General features: G+C 42.8%; 2 protein-coding genes across 2 annotated transcripts in view; both read right to left on the bottom strand.

Moving 5' to 3' along the window:
* Window positions 1-467: 467 nt before the first annotated feature.
* LOC119649406 (somatostatin receptor type 2-like) lies at window positions 468-2,361 on the bottom strand. Its single transcript, XM_038051541.1, has one exon. The coding sequence runs from the start codon at window positions 2,219-2,221 to the stop codon at window positions 887-889; it is 1,335 nt and encodes a 444-aa protein (XP_037907469.1). The 5' UTR covers window positions 2,222-2,361; the 3' UTR covers window positions 468-886.
* Window positions 2,203-19,770, bottom strand: part of LOC119648424 — a 133,316-nt gene continuing 115,748 nt past the window's right edge. The window contains exon 5 of the mRNA XM_038050177.1: window positions 2,203-2,368. Coding sequence (XP_037906105.1) covers window positions 2,241-2,368 — 128 coding nt within the window. The 3' untranslated portion in view covers window positions 2,203-2,240. The remainder of the gene's footprint in view (window positions 2,369-19,770) is intronic.

Below are 19,770 nucleotides of genomic sequence, written 5' to 3'. Positions count from 1 at the left end.
CATTCACTCTCCTAATTTCCAAGCTTTTCATAATGGGGTAATATCGACAATGAGAAATTTTCTTACCAACCGGGTTTACCTGAAACTTCATTTAAGCAGATCGGAATCCAAATCAACGAGCACCTTCTTTGGTTCAATACCCAAACCCCTCAACTCTACACTTTGTAATAAAACTATTCAGCAAGGTTAGTATTGCCTGGGCATTGAAAATGCACACACGTAGTAAAGCAGTTTTTAATTTCATGCAATGGCTCCATAACAAGCTTGAATTAAATTCCAGGGGAATACAGATATTTGGGTTTTTCTAACTAAATTTGTTACCTTGTCCATTTGTGGTTTTCAAGTCAGCTTTCCAATAAATTTTCAGAATTTTATTCCGAAATTTTCTCTGTCTTAAGATCTATATCGCTTTGAATACTCAAAGGATTAAACTCGCTAATCAGATTTATTTTAAAACCATTTTATGATCATTACCTGTTTCAACTTTATTTCGAATCTTAGTCCTGGGTCCTCCCCAAGCAGTAACTTACAAAGTGTTCGGGGTCCGAGTATGTATATTTGAATTATTTAATTTATTCCATACATAAAATATATTAAAAACAAAAACGGTTCAGTAAACTTGACAATTTCCATTACATCGCCCCAGGCGTTAGTATTCACATCAAATCAAATTATTTACAAATCACTTAACTAATCAAATTGTATATTTCGATGTAATATTCATTACGTTATTAATTAGGTTGCAGACTTCAATTCACAATACAATATCCTGCTTCAATTTTATTAACCTACAATTAAGCTTCCATTTAAATTTATAGAATTCCCAAAAATATCTAGATTAATCGTAATTTATCTTCCTGTTCTGAATCGTAGTTCGCTAAACGTATTATAAGTCAGTGTGCAAAACCGGGGGCTTTTCATCACCTGCGTCCGATTTCGACCGTGTTATCGATACCGTCGTGGTGGCCGTCGATTTTCCAGGACACGTGACAGTTGTCTGGTCTGCCAGGACCGTTGTTGCCGAATTATTTGCATTACTACAATAGCGGTTGTTCTTCTGTAACTGCTGCTTGGCCGACGAATTCAAAAGACGTTCTGATCCCCGATTCTTACCGAATTTCGGAAACAGACTATTCTCTAGTTGCAGCTGAGCGTTGAGATCCTTCCCGGCTGCGCATGTGCAAGCTTTCAGGAAACTTTTTTTAAAATTATCACTGAGGAACGCGTATAAAATAGGATTCATGGCGGAATTGGAGTAGCCGAGGCAACCGACCAGTAGGAAAATCGTGATTTCTAGACGCGAACGACAGTTGTGCGGCGGTGAGTGGATGAGGGCGACTTGTGATATCCAATAGGGTAGCCAACACAGAACGTACACTGTAATCACTGTCAGTACTAATTTAGTTACTTTGCGATGCGACCGCTTCTTTTCTTTTGACTTGTTTTTTGGGCCGACCGTATGCAATTTTCGAATAACTAAATAGTAGAAGCACAATATGAAACTAAGGGGCAGAGCGAACCCCAAAATCAGTGAATACAGTATAAATGTTGTACCCGATTGTGTACCATGATCTTCCGGCCACCGAATTATGCACGATATCGTGTCCTTGTCGTACTCGATAATGTTCGCGAATAGTATCACAGGAAGCATTATTATGGCCGAGTAAGTCCATGCTATCCCCGATACTATCTTCGAGACCAAAGGGGTGCGAAACCGCGGGGATGTAATTGGATGACAAACGGCTATGTACCGATCCGCCGACATTACGAAAAGGAAAATCGACGACGTGAACTGTGTTATCGACGTACTGACCATGTAAGCCTTGCACATGGTTTCACCGAAGACCCACTTCCCTATATGCATCGTTATCAACAAAAACGGTATTCCTATGAGAAAACATTCGTCGGCTATCGCTAGATTTAATATGTACATGTTCGTGACTGTTTGCATCTTGGAAAATCTTAATACTACATAAATTACGAGAGTATTGCCAAAAAGGCCAACAATACAAACTACCGCGTACAGAACCATGGTGATGAAATTGCCAACCGGGTTTTGCATCGAAGGACATGCAACATTATACCGGGTAACATTAAATGTGTCGTTCGAGGACGAGTGCAAAAATGTTAAATTCGAAGGAAAATTTGTCCATGTATACCCGCTCGTGTCGCCGTCGAAATGGCCAGTGGTTAGGTCGAAATCCAAATAGCTCTCCTCCATATTGAAAGTGTAGTCCTTTCTACGAAACTTGGTCCAAGGGGGTAGAGAAACTAGTAGATATGGTGTTACAGTGGCGAGATATATTGTAGCGAAATTGTATCTGTTGGCATATTAGATGGTAATTGCGGGATCCGGACAGCGTTTCATCTGAAAATAGAAATAATGGAAGCCAAGTTTAAGAAAATTTCGAAAATTTACATCAAAGAGGAGGAAATTTGTTGAAAAAAATTTAATTGGTCTCTTGGGGAATCAATAATATTCAAGCTTAATCCGACATCTACTGTCATTAGTCAGATTTAAACGTCTCACTTTCTCTACTTGCTCTCATTTTACATCCTGAGTGGAAGCTATAAAACGCACGAAAGTCCTTATTTCTGGTTAAGCTTCGCCTATTCCTTCAATATAATTATGATAAAATAATTATCTTGGACATCAGATGCAAGATAAATTTGTGCGATGTTAACCCAGATGGCTATATGAACGGCTGAGGGGGCTGAAAATATGGCAGGACTCGTATATAAAATGTTATTATGTCAAACATTTTATTAGATGTGAGGATGGATGCACTGCAACGTTTTTGTTAAACTTTATTTCAGGGATCTGATTTGTTGTCAGTGCAAAGCGCAATGCAAGCAATGAAACTAAAAAGTCTGGGGGAAATGCTAATATTGGGAAATGAGGAAGTGTCAGTATTTCACACAAGAACGAGGGTTCACTAAACATAAACTAAATTTATTTTCATGCGAATGTTCATATGGTATTATTTTATTCAAGTTTTCCGGAAACGTTTGTTTATGACTTTTCGGTTAAAGAATTTTAGTTTCGTTTGGAAATGCCTCTAGAGATTCACAAATGAAATAAATCAGCAATTCCTGAAATTTTAATCTGAATAGAGACTCGTTATGTCGTCTAGTTTATTTGGTATTTAGTAGAGATACTTCATCGCAGATGGAGGAAAAAGATTATATAAAGTTCCCCCGCTTGTAGTAGTCAGTCCCCTAGCAGAGCAAAATCAAATTTTATATTTATATGTTTTCGCGTGAAAAATCGCCTAGCCTACGACGTCTAGCCGATATGCATTATCCATAGAAATAAAGGACGACTTATAGACTCAAGGCATCCTTAATATATTCTCGGTAAAGCAGTACTCTACCTCCAAAGCCGGACTCGAGAACCGCAGTCTCAACCACTGATCGTAATTTCGACGCCTCCCTTCCTGGAAATCAAATTAAAAATTTCAAGACAATGCATGCGAATTAGTCCGTTTCAAAATATTAAACCCTTCAATATAAGCATTACCAAAAGATCATTGCATCAAACTACAGCCTGGACTACCACAGGGTCAAATGCCACGAAATTCATTGCCCAGCAACTAACCCTAAAGCTACTAAGCATAAGCCGAAGTATTCTAACAGTTATTGAAGCGAACATCCAACCATCCACTGAAATTCGCCGACTTTTATCAAAGGAGCATCCAAGTCAAATAGCCAAAAATCTTATCCCACCGCGAACCCTCTCCCAGCAGGTTCGTCGTCCTATCACTATTTCGTCATTTGTCCGAATCGTATGTTGATAATATTGGTGCTTCTAACGACATTACCCCCCCTAATTCCAAACAGCCATCCTTTGAGCCTTAATTGAGTGATCATAACTCATTCGTTTTCATACAGAAACATTCACTCCTTCAGCATAAAAAAAACGCTTAACACAGCTAGGTCAACACCTTTTAGGCCAACTCGCAGAACTGCGTGTGGGGCGGGGGTGCAGACCCTTTGCCAGTCGCTCTCCAGCTTTGTCATTATCAGGTACCTCCTTCTGGAGTGTTTCGTTCAGACGACCCACCTTCAGCTACTGCTGATTTCAACGCCCACCTGTCGCGATAAGATATTGGCATTTAGTGCTCAAAATGCTGTCGAAAAGAATTCAATGGTGCGACCCAGTCATTTTTGTCAAAAGAATCCTTCTGTTGCTAATGAAATGACTTGACTTTTATCGCTACCTAGAATATAGTGACCATTTTTCCGAGATGTCGGGCTAGTTCCGTAATCGGCTTTTACGTCTTCATGATTGGCTCGTCAGTAAACATTATAGAGTCTGCAATTCCCTTTCCGTTTGATGATTACAATAGATTATATCTCTCAAAGGAAAATCTTCAAGTCATATGATTAACAGGCATCAGAGTCACCTTGTGATTTCCTGTTATGCAGGTGAGCGTTTCACCGTTTCACCTCTTATTCAAGGCGGGTAGGATAGTTTCGAGTGCAGTGACCGACGTAGCCACCGCTCCAGCAAAACTTAAGTGACTGATCCTTTGGATCGGTGAAAACAGTTTCCTGATGTTAACAATGCTCCATCTCGGTAATATTCCTTAGGTCTTAGCATTAGTAGTCCACCAGAGCAGCCTGCAGGATTCCTGATATTGCTCCTGGAGATGATGCTTCTAAGTACCCTTGAAGTCTAGATGAAATCCTATATACTTGATTGTTCATGCCAGCTGAAATAAGGTGATCGCAACTCCACCTAATGTTCCCCTGGCAGTAATAACCAGTCCAGCCATTCTAGCATCTACCGCGAGCTCAATACGCAGGTTTCAACTCTGTTGAGCATCTATGCGGTCACATGCTCTGTTCACGAACTTGCCGATAATTATTACAGCTAGATCGTCCGCAAATGCTGCCGCAAACAACAAGAGCTATAGCAAAGGAGAGGGTACTTCTTCAATCTTTCCTTAAAACACCTCCACTACGCTGATATTATCTGTTTGCTCTCCAACTGGGTCATGGACTGGGTCATGACTCTGGATTTGGAATAGAGTTGGACTGAAAATAAACATCAACAAAACCAAGGTCTGACTGGTCGTCGCGCTCTTAACATCTGCATTAATGTTCAGAGCCTCAAAAGCGTCGATCAATCTGCATATCTAGGAGGCATGTTTTCTGCGAGTAGAGACACCGAATTGGATGTTGCCCAACGAATTAGTAGCGCTAGATCCGTTTCTGCTGCTCTGTGTAAAATCTGGAAATGCAGTTATCTCAACAAGATCAAGTTGAGACTGTTACCTGGTAGTTTCCTTTCCGTGTTGCTATATGGGGGTAGCACATGGAAAATAAACTCCATTGTTACTCAAAAGCTCCAAGCTATCGTTAATACCTTCTGTGTCGTATCATCGGAGTACGCTGGCCTGACACTATTTCAAACGTACAACTTGGTATGCGATGTTATAGGAAGACGGAAGCGGCATGCAGTCGTTTTCCCTCTCCCAAGATGACCGATGGGTGGGTCCTGCATTTCAGGTTACCGCCAGCGACAGCGTGAAGGTGTGAATGATGCGCTATACCCCATCAAGGGGTGAAGGGCCATCATCAGAGCAGGAATGACGCCATTCGGGCGCGAAGATATGTATCTATAGAATTAGTTAAATTCCCTTTTTTATCTCGCTTCGGGATACTATTTTGCATGCTGAGGTTCAGTTTTGGTGTTAGGACTGCTTTTTATAGACCTTTTGCTCTGTGACGTTGTTGATGTTTCCTGGTAAGGTCCCGCTTTAACTTTAACTTTAAAGCGCTTTAAAAGGTTGCCCGAGTCGACTAAGTCTCTTTGCAAAAACGTCTCCATGGTGATCATTTCGATAACATCATGCCTCTCTTCAGAACCAACCCTCTTCCAACCAATCGGACTTCCGAACTCAGTTGACAGTAGCTTGTCTTTCTCCACTGTTATATCACATCTGAGTTCCACAATGGTGTCTTGGTCTCCTTTAGCATACTGAGCGGACTATTGCATCAGCCAGAGATCTGCCTTGTTGAGGAGACGACAAAGTAAGAAATGCAAGACGATCAAGGCAACATGAGTATGGATGATTCCTTTTAAAAAGCAGAGGTCGAGTAAACTTCCGCTGAACTGATTCGGACGAAGGAGTTATACAGAATTGCTGATGAGTCAATATTATTGAACTGGTAAGAGGAGCAAAGAAGGTAGCAAGACATTGTGAAAGTTCCGCTCAGAATGTGTTCACATTGACAATTAAAACGGAGCTGGCTGCAAAATGTTACGCCGAGGTCATTATAAGAGGAAATAACTGAAAGAGACTGGCTATACTAGTAATAAACAGATGTCGGAGAAAGATATTAAGACAGGAAAGAAACTAACGTGACAGAGTGTCGTGATCCAATTGTAGCCGATTAAGCTCCGCAGGCGATTCAACAATCCTTTGTATATATAGACAAGGACAACTAAATGAGGAAAAAAGTGCATCAATAAACAAGAAAAATGGCCCTGGGGGACTCCAAATGAGGAGAAAAGGGGATTTCAGGGGCAACTGTTGAAAGGGACTCTCCTCGATCTATCACATAAATAAGAGCTTCTTGAGAAGCCAATATAAATTGTGTGCGCGTCTTTTCTCTCATTGAGGAATCTAACAACAAAGCTGATAAACTCCAATAAGTTAGTTACGATCGAGCGTTCCCTTTGAAACCCATGCTGCTCTTTCGCAATGAAATGTCCGAAGCAAGAGGGAAAGTAGTCTTTATTTTACTGGAACTTTAGAAATAGTGGAAAAGAGCATCGCCTTTTTTTGAGTAAAGGGATGAAAGGTGTATCCTTCCGCTTGTCTGAGAACATACCTCCGGATAAATTTGATAACGACAGAACACAAAAGGAAAACGAAACAAGCATAGGGTGAAGGGGATAGGAAGGTGCGGCAGATATAAGGACTGATAAGATGTAATTTCTAAGAGGCTCACTTGTAGATGTAGGGGAGAGTGAAACACAGCCAGACAGCTTTTAGGGATATCGAATTGGTGGACCTCGGCGCAAAACCGGGACCTGAAGTTCCTTGTAAAGACAGGTCTAGACCGGATACCGATTGTTGTGCTGTTGATGATGATGATGAAACACTGCCATTGAATTTTATGTCTGCCGCGGGAGTAGCAGTCGAAAAGCAAGAAGTTCTGACATGCAACCATAAAGGCTTAAATTCACGTCGAGCCTTCAATATTCGATATGTATTTAGATTAAGCGTTCCTAATTAAGGTTTTTGTGGAAGAATGTAAAACTTTGAAGTTGACAATTTTAACTGCCCTGCATGTGTGACGAAATTCTAGCCGAGACCGGTGTTTCGCACGCAAGACATCACGGATTTCTACTGTGAACCAAACCGGATGTATATGGAGCTTATGACACGAGATAGAAATAAAGTTTGGAGATAGTTTTACCGTAGATCGATTAATATTGAAGTCAACTTCAAGAGGGGGTGGTGAATATTAAGTTAAGATAAGCCGCGTTACTATGAGATACTAAGAAACGAACGTGAGTCATGTTGGAAATTACATTAAGAAGACGGTCATCATGATTATGATTGGCGGAGCAGAAATTCATGAGCGCCACAGAAGCTGGAAGCGTGGGAGTGATATGTTGGAGAAGGGTGGATGTATCGGTAGAGCTCGTCCATTCAATTGGGGGGGAAATTGAAGTCTCAACAGAGGATTCATAACTGGTCCGGATATTTAATTGAGGAGCACTCACCACCGGGTCAAAAAATTGTTTCCATTAGACAACCTCGATAAGAACATGGAAAATACATACAGCACATATTGAACAAGACGCAGTTCGGGGACGAAATGCGAGCAGTGATTGCCTCATATTGGCGCGTGCTTAACAAGGTGGGAGGAATAACAGGAATATGTTGTTTTATGGCAACTAATATATCTTGCCGCACGGGTTTTCCCATTGTGGTCGCTACGAAGATATGAGTACATATCGAGAAGCTTAGAGCTATTATAGAGATACTACTATTAAGCTATGTTTGACTATGATTGTGGTTGATTGGTTGGTCGGTTTCGGGAATGTGCGCACTTTCCTCGACAGCGGTAGCAAAGGTTCTCAGAATGTTCGCTTTCACTAACTTGAGCGGAAATTTTAACGATATAAGGCGGATATTCTAGGCTTGAGCGAAGTAAGATGGTGGGATTTTAGACAGTACTCCTCTCTTTCTTCTCGCGTGCATGGAAATCCGCTTTTGTATCCTGGAAAGCCAAATGTTAGCAGACGCAAATCCGGTGTCGACTTTCTCATCACATCGACCGTAAGGCGCGCTCAGTTGACCTGGGAACTGATTTATGACAAACTCCCGACTGCAAGATTTCGGTTCTGGTTAAGGAGCATCGCAATTGTTTAATGCTGCGATGGGTGATTTGAGTGCCAAGGTGGGATTTGATAATACCTTCCTCGGACATGTAATGGAGAAATGCGACTTGTAGATATTCGCAACTTCCACGGCGTCATCATTGGTAGCACATTGTTTCAGCACGAAGCTTGCCATAAGGCTAGTTGGGTTTCAACCGACCGACACCGTATGAGCAATCTGATCAACCACTTGGCCATCAGCAGTAGACTTAGGGGTTGTCTGTTGGATGTACGCTGATACGGGACTCGAAAGAGATCAACATCCGTTGGTCGCTTATGTTCGCTTCGGTCTTGCGTCGGCCACTTTTCTCAGATTTGGAGAGATGCGGCCCCTTAAGTTCAACATCGACCGCTTATGTGACTCAGTTTTCGCTCCACAGAGGAAGAGCTATCCTGCTGAACAGATAGCAGATATACTGAGTAACGCGCCTAAGAATATCGATGATCATTGCGACGCCAGCAGGTGCTACACAGGTCATCGACCGCGTCCCGAAATGGCGTCATAAAATCTGGCTGAAAGCAGAATCGTGGAAGCTGAGAGGTAAACCGAGGGTAATAATGATGGGCGTGACGCGCTCGTACCTCGATACTGAGTGCAATCCCGAGAAGTTTAGGGGAGTGTACCCCATGACAGGAGAGAATTTCCTACTGGGCTGGTCAAAGATGCGGAAGATTTGGGTGCTCCCTGCCGTTGCAAAGATAATAGCTAAAATAACCCAGGAGCACATTAAAGAACACCTCGAAAGTTTGGGCGATAGAGAGCAGGCTGGTTTCCGCTTCGGATCCTCCTGCATTGTCCGCATCAACACCCTGCGGGTGATTCTGGAACAGTGCGCGGAATTTTGATTATCGCTGCACCTGCTCTTCATCGATTTCGAGAAAGAGTTTGATAGCGTGAACATTCCAGAGAAACTATCATAATAGCTATTATCAGAGGGACAAATGATGGTTTAAAATGTCAAATGCTGCACCGAGGTAAAATCTCGAAGGATTTTGAAGTCCAAAACGGAGTCTGCCAAGGTTGCATCCTGTCATCGATATTATTTTTTCTTTTTATCGGTGACATTCATCATGCTGCCTTGTCTGGGGATGTGGAGGAATTCAATGGACGATGACATGTTTCCTTGAACACCTCGACTACATTGATGACAAATGGCTGTTGATTTGGAAAGAGAGGCAAGTAGAGTTGGACGGAAGATAAACATCAATAAAACCAAAGTTCTTAGTCTGACGGGCCACCGCATCAATGGTCAGAGCATCGAAAGCGTCGATCAATTTGTATATCTAAGAAGCGTGATTTCTGCGGACTGTGGCCCCGAATTAGATGTCGCCCCACGCATTAGCAGCACTCAATCCAGTTTCGCTGCTTTGTCTAAAATCTGGAAATCCAGTTATCTCAACTCCAAAATCGAGTTGAGATTGTTCTCTCCAAGATTTATTTTTTGTGCTGCTATATTGGAGTAGCATATGGAAAGTGGACTCCATTGTTACCCAAAAGCTCCAAACTTTCGCCAAGACCTGTTTGCCTGGCATTCATACGCACTGTGAGCGTATGAATATTAAGGAGAGGTGACACTTTCATTGCTGGCTACACCATCCAGTCGAATCTACTTTTCCAAGTTAGCAGTGATGATGCATAGTTGCTGGTGACGCGCTATACCCTACTAAGGGGCGAAGCGCAACCAAACAAGCTAACCGAGACAACAAGTACCCCTGCCTACTTTACACATATCTCAAAACAACGCTAATCTGGGTAGGAAATATTGCATGAGAGTACATAAATTTGAGGTAGCCAAGAGATAGACTTACTCACCTCCTGAGAAGGTCACTGATATAATGACAGGAAGTCGCTCAACTCCACTACAACAACAGAGACATAACACACGGTGTTGTTTGAGAAGTTGTCGAAGGAGTCTTGCTCTATGGCTGAGCTAGGTCCGTGGAAGTATCAACGGCTCGCTGGATTCAAAAGTCACAACTGTTGATGAAACAATTGAATTGTGTTAACAAGTCATCGCAATCCCAAAATCTTGCCCACAAAGATTCGGCTTCCTAATATTTCGTGCAAACAACATCGTAAATAGGTAAAGAAGCCATCGTGTGTATAAATTAAAGTCCAAGCAAGCAGCCTGTAAGGTTATTATACTCTTTTGTTCTGTTCGTTACCGAAGTGTAGGATCTACAATTCGGTCCCTACCCGATATTTTAGTAGTCTCTTCACTCGTAGTGCTTATTCGATGGCAGAGAGTTGCGCTTAATTGACATTTTGAACTAATAAGGGTAACAATCCTCCATCATTTTCGCTAAATTCTGCAGCAGAGCGTACTGTGAACGAAGTGTTAATCCTCTAGTTACCGTCGTTTAATGCATGCACTTAAATTAGCAATGGTCACTTCTAATTCAGTTGTGGTGTTCGTCCATTAATTAGTATTAGAGTGGCCCTTCTTGTCCTCTTTCTCTGGCCTAGGAACCGACAATTAAAATAATCCCCCAACCTTCTTTTTCTTGAAATAATAATTTTAATTCTCCACGGCATTTATTATGTAAATTGAATAAAGCTCGAAACGTTGCTTGCAGTTTTAAGGACAACGAAATTTTCCATCTAATTCAATTAACGTTGACACGATATAATCTGAAGAGAAAAGTCAAATGACAGACATTAAATGATAATGCTCTCAGGAGAATCCTTTTTTTTTTTGAATGCTCAAAATGAAAAACCTTCAAACTGAAATCGTAAAAGTTACTCGTAAATTTTGACTAAAGTTTAGTTATGTAAGAGACATCTCATCCCATATTTGAATGCATAACTCTCGAAAATATAATGGAGGCTCTACGAGTTTTATTAGAAAATCATAAGGTTTTGTATTTTCTTCTAAAATAGATGATTAAAAACGCGCCGAAAAAATTCAATTTCATGGTTTAGTTATGAGGTAAAGAAAGGGTAAGGGTTATCCACTTTCTCTGACGACCTAATTGTTCGGAGGGAATAAATACGTTATTTGGAATAATAAAAGAGAAGTCTCGGCTCTTTCATTAATACTTAAACTGAAAATTGACTAATAAAATGCTAGCCGTGCTCAATTTCAAATGGATGCGAACTCGGTATTTCCAACTCAAAGGCATAAAAAACGCAGAGATATCTTTTATTCAATGGTAGTAACTATAATTCATTAGACCGTTCGCAATGAGTTAGGATTAGTATTAATATTTGAATCGGGAGCATTGTCCTTCATGGAAAATAGTTAATTGCGATTCTGCCTCACTTTTCATATTAGGAAAATACAAAAATGTCCTAGGATTCATTTCAGCAGGGCTTAGAATTTACTGCTAAGATTTTTAGTTTACTGCAAAACCCTAAAGTGGAATAATAAACGTTTTATTGTCTATCAGATAACTGTTCAGGGATGGCCTTCTATTTTCTTATTTCTATCAAATGATATAATTTCTCTTCTTCTTCTCACAATGCAGGGCCATAAAACGAACCACAAAAAGGCTTTTAACCACGAATTAGTTGCGAGTCGTTAAACCACGTTCTCCCTCATAAAAATAATAAAAAACCGAAACTGTGCCTGATCCGACAAATTTGTAATATAACACTATTAGTCTTCCCTAGCTCGTGCTTGAGCCAGGAGCTATGAACCATCTGCCCACATGCGAGGATGCTTGCCAAAGCACCTATTTGTCTACTCACCTTTACAAACTTCTGAATGTAATTTTGTGGATTGAATGCCATCAACATGAGCATCTTTTCGTTATAAGAGGGAGATTATAAGGCTATTTGGGGTAAAGTCGGTTTTATCCATCTCCGAGCAGCATTTCCCACATACACATCCTTCTATATCTTCCTGGCAACCGGAGCAACTTTAGTGTCCCCGTGTTGAGTTTCCAAAGAAGGAGGCTGAAAACCAAGAATCCGTAAAAATGGCGAAAAAAATAGCTTCCACTTTCTATTCTTCGCATGGCAATTTTTAACGTTTGTATAACTTTACACACTCTGGGTCTTCTTTAGATTTATTCCCTCAAAAGTGTTTCCATGTTCATCCCCCGCTCATTGTGTTGTAAAGTTTTTTGGACGGCGAAAAGCTGGAAAATTTAATCGTTTAGACTTTAATGCCGAAATATATTTTTAAGTGGAGAGGACTTTGTGGAGTGTCCTTATCGATGGTTGTAGTTAAATTGTTCAGTTTGAGCTAGCACCGCCGAATAGAGTGTCACGTCTGTGAGGTTGGCAAAGTTGCATTTTTGATAAAAGGGTAATAAAGCAGTCAGAGTCGATATAGCAGTAAATTTAGGGATTTTGGTTAGAATAGTTAAAACAAGAACAGAATGCAAGTAATTCGTGAATTATCATCCTAAAATTTGCTATTAGTTCGACCATATAAGGCACATTTTTCCTCGACATCGGTTTGGTTCAAAAATCTAATCCAACTGTTTATGTCGAAGCGCTCTATCCTCACTGTGTGGTCATTATCGCGATGGCAAAAGCATCCATGAAAGTTGGTGGATTTACATATACCGCAATAGTTAGACTAACGATTACTTATGGGGCGGTAATCTGGGCGGTCGGAATCAAACTCGGCACAACAGAATCTTCACAGACCGGCTTGTGTGTGGGTATTGAGGCTATGGAGAGATGCCGATCGGCGTCCTTGGAGGTCCCTTTGGAGTTGACCCCTCTTCATAATCACAAACAGATGGCGGCGAGAGGGAAAATCTGCGGAGGGTCTAAGAGTATCAGCGAGGCGGAGTACTCCCGCTGCCACAATGTTCAGAAGATGATTGACATTTTTTCTAGGTAGTATTCCGAATTACTAATATCCAGGGATAGCATAATAATGAAGTTTCATTGCAATAAACCTCTATGCACGTCCTGGGACAGTGTCCGGCACTTGTGCAAAGTAGTTCGATACATCTGGGAGAACACTTAACACCAAACGTAAAGCTGAAACTTCTGGAAGTGGGGAACATACTAAAGTTTCTAACGGTTACAGGCCTGCTTGAGATACTATGATCAACAGGTACACTATAACCAGTAAAAGGGGCACAATAGTTCTTCAAGGACGCGGTGCGACTTTCCCTTAACAGAATAATAATAATTCATTGCAATAGGAAATTTCAAATACGACTGTGCAACCAGGGCAGAGGCGCATCAGACGCTGTAAGGAATCGTAGCCGTCTTCGTCTGGATATTTTAAGCTCCAGGACATATTGCGTCAGAAGAAAATAAGGCATCGAATGGGTAGGGGGAGGAAATAGGAACTATACTGGCTGACTTTATCAGGAATAGATTAATCTGAGGTGCTCATTGGAAGGATTGTTTATACCTCACTAAGGCCAACCCTGAGATCATCATCACCATCATCATCAACGGCGCAACAACCGGTATCCGGTCTAGACCTGCCTTAATAAGGAACTCCAGACATCCCGGTTTTGCGCCGAGGTCCATCAATTCGATATCCCTAAAATCTGTCTGGCGTCCTGACCTACGCCATCGCTCCATCTTAGGCAGGGTCTGCCTCGTCTTCTTTTTCTACCATAGATATTGCCCTTATAGACTTTCGGGACTAGATCATCCTCATTCATACGGATTAAGTGACCCGCCCACCGTAACCTATTGAGCCGGATTTTATCCACAACCGGACGGTCATAGTATCGCTCATAGATTTCGTCGTTATGTAGGCTACGGAATCGTCCATCCTCATGTAGAGGGCCAACAATTCTTCGGAGGATTCTTCTCTCGAACGCGGCCAAGAGGTGAGACGTTTCGAGAAATCAGTTTTTGTAAGCTGAAATAGGCTCTGTTGGCTAACAACAACCGTGCGCGCATTTCATCATCGTAACTGTTATCGGTTGTGATTTTTGACCCCAGATAGGAGAAATTATCAACGCTCTCAAAGCTGGATTCTCCTATCCTTATTCTTCCCGTTTGACCAGTGCGGTTCGGTGTTGTTGATTGGTTGGTTTTCGGTGCTGACGTTGCCACCATATACTTTGTCTTGCCTTCATTGATGTGCAGCCTAGGATTTCGCCCCGATAGCCGCATGCTCGATCTGGATGAAGGCAGTTTGCACGTCCCGGGTGGTTCTTCCCATGATGTCGATATCGTCAGCATAGGCCAGTAGTTGGGTGGACTTAACGAGGATCATACCCCTTGCATTTACCTCAGCATCACGGATCACTGTCTCGAGGGTCAGGTTAAACAAGACGCATGATAGGGCATCCCCTTGTTGTAGACCGTTGTTGATGGCGAATGGTGTTCAGGGTGATCCTGTTGCTTTTATCTGGCCTCGCACATTGGTCAGGGTCAGCCTAGTCAGTCTTATTAATTTCGTCGGGATACCGAATTCTCTTATGGCCGTGTACAGTTTTACCCTGGCTATGCTATCATAGGCGGCTTTAAGGTCGATGAATAGATGGTGCAACTGTCCATATTCCAACAGTTTTTCCATCGCTTGCCGCAAAGAGAAAAGCTGATCTGTTGCTGATTTGCCTGGAGTGAAGCCTTTTTGGTATGGGCCAATGATGTTGTGGGCGTATGGGGCTATCCGGCCTAGCAAGATAGCGAAGAATATCTTATAATCTTATAGATGGTACTCAGGAATGCGATACCTCTATAATTGCTGCACTGTGTGATATCTCCCTTTCTATGAATGAGACAGGAAATGCCTCATTGCCAATCGTCTGGCATTGATTCGCTGTCCCATACCTAGAGTATCAGTTGATGAACCACTTGGTGTAATCTGTCGCCTCTATATTTAACCAATTCGGCTGTAACTCCGTCGGTTCCTGGCGACTTAGGATTTTTTAGTCTTCAGTTGGCGGGACCTCTAACTCGCCGATGTTCTGGTTGTTCAGTAGCTCATCAAAGTACTCAAGCCATCGCTGCAATATGCCTGCTCCCTCTTTGTCTCGGCAGAATGAATATCGAGGCGTGTAAGGCTTCATCCTGCTGACTTGTTGGTAAAACTTGCGCGCCTGGTGCGGTTGCTCCCTGTACTTTTCTAGTTCACAGACTTGTTGGTTCTGCCAGGCTTCCTTTTTCCGTCTGTGAAGTCGCTTCTCCGCTCGACGGAGTTCGTGATAAGTCTCTGCGCGTTCCCGCGTTCTTTGAGAATGCAACATTACTCGGTATGCGCCATTCTTCCGTTCCGCTGCTAGCTTACATTCATCGTCAAATCAGCCGTTCCGACTCCTTTTGCGGCTGTGGTCAAGTATGTTTGTGGCCGTGTCAATGATAACGTTCTTCAAGTGGTTGTGAAAATCATTTGTTGATGCTTCATCTCCAGGTCATCTGTTGACTGCAGTTATTGCGGCATCCACTTCCCTCTTATAGGTGTCGCGGAGGGCTGTGTTGTGGATGGCTTCAGTGTTGACTCTCACCAGATTGTCAGAGGGGATTCCGGGTAGTGTTGTCTATATTGGCCCCCCTACATTGACATTCATCAAAGCTGAGAGGTGGCGGCGTTCAATCAACATGTGGACAATTTCGTTGAAAGTGGTCCCGTCTGGAGAGGCCCACGTATATTTGTGAACCGTTTTCTGCGCAAACAGGTGCTTCCAACAACCATTTCGTTTGATACTGCTAATTGAATAATCGGCACTCCGTTATCATTTGTATTTTGGTCTAAGCTAAGGGAGCCGACGTATCGCCTGTATATGGGCTCCTTCTCTACCTGGCTGTTAAAATCCCCAAGTATGATTTTGATATCATATCTAGGACAGGCTTCGAGGAGTCGTTCTACTGCCTCGTAGAAGGTATCCTTCTCCGAACCTGCAGTCTCCTTTGTAGGGGCGTGAACGTTAATGAGGCTTATATTTTTAAATTTGGCTCGCGAGGGCAGAGTGCATAGCCTTTCGCTTATGTTTCCAAAGGCGATAACAGCAGGTTTCATTTTTTGGCTGACTAAGAAACCTACTCCGGGCACACGGCTTGCTGGATGGCCACTATAATATATGGTGTAGCGACTCTTCTCCAGAAAACTTCTGTAACGCTATTACATCAGCCCTGTATTGGGACAGGGTATCGGCTAGCTGCTCAGCAGCTTCATCGCAAATCGTTCTTCCTTTGTCGTTGCCGGGTTCGTCGTTGTGTAATCCGTCCAGTCCGAGGCTCCTGTTGTGGCTTCGTAACAAGTTGTTTTCCGTGTAGGGATGTCAGCCCTACCCAACTCCCAACCTGGAGGACCATTTGGTACAATTTCTCCCGTTTTTAGGCGCGAGATCATAGTGGCAATAATTCCCGTAGGCCACCGAGGGAATAACCCCCTTCTAAGGAAACTGAGGATACCTGAGGAGATTATCTACAAATCCATAGAGGAGAGCAACAAATCTTATATATACAGGAACAATATTCCACAAAGGAAAAAAAAGAATGAAAGTATATATCATGACAGATGCAAAGATTTTCTTTTATGGGTGAAGGTGGAAATCTTAAATAGATGTTGCTCTTCCTGGTTGCCGCAGCATGGAAAATTCTCATCCATTAAAACCTCCTCCGCTGTTCTGCCCATATCTCCCTGGACCACCGTCAAATATTATTTCATGGCGAGGGTTTTGGTTTCCACCAGCACGACTAAGTCACGCGTCCGTCATGCTTTGTAGGCTCAATTTAGGTGCTGTATCGCAGTTACTGTTGCATTTATCGCACTGCAATTGGCTTCCGACCTCTTCACCTCCTCAGCGAGACTATGTTTTCCGATAACTGTGTTGAGCGCATCGCTTAATTGCCAATCTTAGACAACGGAATATAACATTTTCCGGGTTCTCGGGTGTAGCGACACCTTCAGGGCAATCATCCTATCCGAAGCGATGCAAATACTTCCCTTAGGCCGGTATGCCGAACTCACCCTTCTAGGGGTCACAACATTGTTTAGTGCTCCCGACCAGACAGGAGCCGCGTATAGCAGGATAGATTTCGCTACCTTTATGATAAGCAGTCGGTGACTAGATTTTGATCCTCCAATATAAAGCAACATTTTTGCTAGAGATGAACTAACTTTTACTGCCTTTTCGCGCGCATAGTCCAGATGCCCGTGAAGCGCAACTTAGCATTGATCATAACCCGCCGTATCTAATGATCGATTTTGAAACGATAATTACGAACTCATATTTTGACAGTATTCTTTTTGCTGCGATTGCTAATAAGGACATTTGTAGCCATGCGATAATGTCATGAATGGTTTCACTTCCATACCGTTCCACGTCCTCGGGGTGTTTCGCAACTACTATCACACCATTCCTGATGCGCAGGTCTACGACCGTTGCTACCGCATGGGCCCCAGACCGCGCTTTTCGAAATCCATACTTTCCCTCCGATACACTACGGACGGAAGCAGCCTGTTGAATATCACCCCCTCCATCATCTTCTCCATAGTCCCTAAAAGACGGATAGGATGATATGACGTGAGCGAGCGGGGTAGTTATTGGGGCTTCGGTACCAGAATCAACCTCTTCCTCTGAAACCGAACGAGGAACATTTCTTCCACCATACATAATCAAAGAATGCTTTCGAACCTTCCGGGCCTGATTTTAGCAGCCAACTTAACGGCTTTGTATGGAATCCCGTCTAGTCCCAGAGCCTTGTTATCCCCAATTCGTCCCTAAATCGTTCGTCAGTTGCCTCGGGGATTGAGAAGACGCCCTGTTGAACCGTTGGCTGAGGTCCACTTTCTTTCTGCTGTGATAAAAGTGTTGCTATTATTTTGAACAAGAGTCACGGACACGACACTTAGGATGATTTTCGCCCACAAATCCTGTTCATTACAACCTTTTAAGCAGCGCCCCGCGGGTTTGTATTTACCTCAAGACGCAACTGCTTGTAGCGATTCCGCTTACTTTTTCGTATAGCCTTCTTAAGCCTACTTGAAAGGTCGCGGTATTCGTTCTCCGACTGCGAAAATTCTGACTTTGCTTCTGCCCTTTGGTAAAGTCTCCTCGCTCGCAACCACGATGCTCTCAGCGACGAGATTTCCGTTTGCGGCATTGTAGAAGTGCTTGCCTTAGTTACCCGTTGATCTAGCTGGCTCACTTTTTGCAGCACCGTACTCTTTAGACCGTGACCTCCTTCTAAAGCCGCTAGGAATGTCTCTTTCTCGAAAGCTCCCGTGGACTAGCTAACTATTTCGGTTTTGCTACTTCTGTTGCTCATTCGACCGTTGCCGCCTCCGTTTCGGATTTCGAGGAAGATGTTCTGGTGGTCAATGTGGGTGTAATGGCGAATGAATTGTTCCCTTAGCGCATAATAGATTCCTCGTATAGGTCTGTGCACTCGACTACTATCTGCTACTTTCGATCTTTCACGTCTGCTTACTTACCTGGCACCTTTTCCGGCTGGCCACGAAAACTATACGTTGTTTTCTCGTTGGTTTTGTTCAGTTTCAATAACAGATCCCCCTTCTGCGAACGCCTGATACGGCTCACACTGCCACCGAGGTCTGTTAATTCTGGATCGACTTTGACTTTCTGAAGGATATTGGCGACCTTTATCCATTGTTCGGGCTTACGACCCAAACATTCTTCTCCTTTTGTCAACGACAGGGCCGCAATCGAAAAACTACCCGGAACTTTTACCGGGTAAGCTTTCTTTTTCTTCTTGGTCGCTTGCTAGGTACCAAGGGGTTCACTTATTCCATTCTTGCTCCGTTTTCGCGTTCTTGCCTACTTTATCTTGAAGGGGCGTCAACTGTATCTTCCGCGTGGTTTTGCTTCATGACACTTGGGCGTTTTTCTTGTTGCTAAGCGTGCTTCAAACTATTTTGAAAATTGCTCATAGAAATTTGCTGAAAAATATAATACGAATACAGTTCCAAAGTTTCACCAAGGACACTGGCCAAATTATAGGCATTCCCGACATATAGTGTCACCACCCCGCAGCATACGCTAATGGCAAATACCTCATGCCTTATTAGTCATTGTATCAACCGAGCAACGGGTTATCCGGACGCCATACTCTCGGGAGCACTCTGTTGTACATCATTCTCGATAACATCTTCCCCCTAGAGAGTAAAGGATATATAGAATGATATGAAAAGAGTACACCAGGTGATTTTTGAGGTTTGTTAGCAACTTTCGCCTCTGTCACTGATCGAGAAAAACTACTTCTATCATGTATCATTCAAATATGCCTATGAAGAGCTTGAGTTTGGCCTTAGCTGTCAACTTAACAACTTTGTTCGGAATCCCTTACAATCACGAAACCTTGTTTTTCTTCTTCTTTAGTTCTGTCCCGTTCAGAAGCGGGGTCGGTGATCAATTGCACCATTTTGCTCGTTCCCAGGCATGATCCGGATGGAATCGATATGATCATCTAGCGTATCAAACCATCATTGTTTTGGTTGGCCTTTTGGTTGTTTCCTATCAACTTTCTT

This window comes from Hermetia illucens, chromosome 2 (assembly GCF_905115235.1).
Source record: "Hermetia illucens chromosome 2, iHerIll2.2.curated.20191125, whole genome shotgun sequence".
NCBI lineage: Eukaryota > Metazoa > Arthropoda > Insecta > Diptera > Stratiomyidae > Hermetia > Hermetia illucens.
This window is presented reverse-complemented; position numbering and strand designations above follow the sequence as displayed.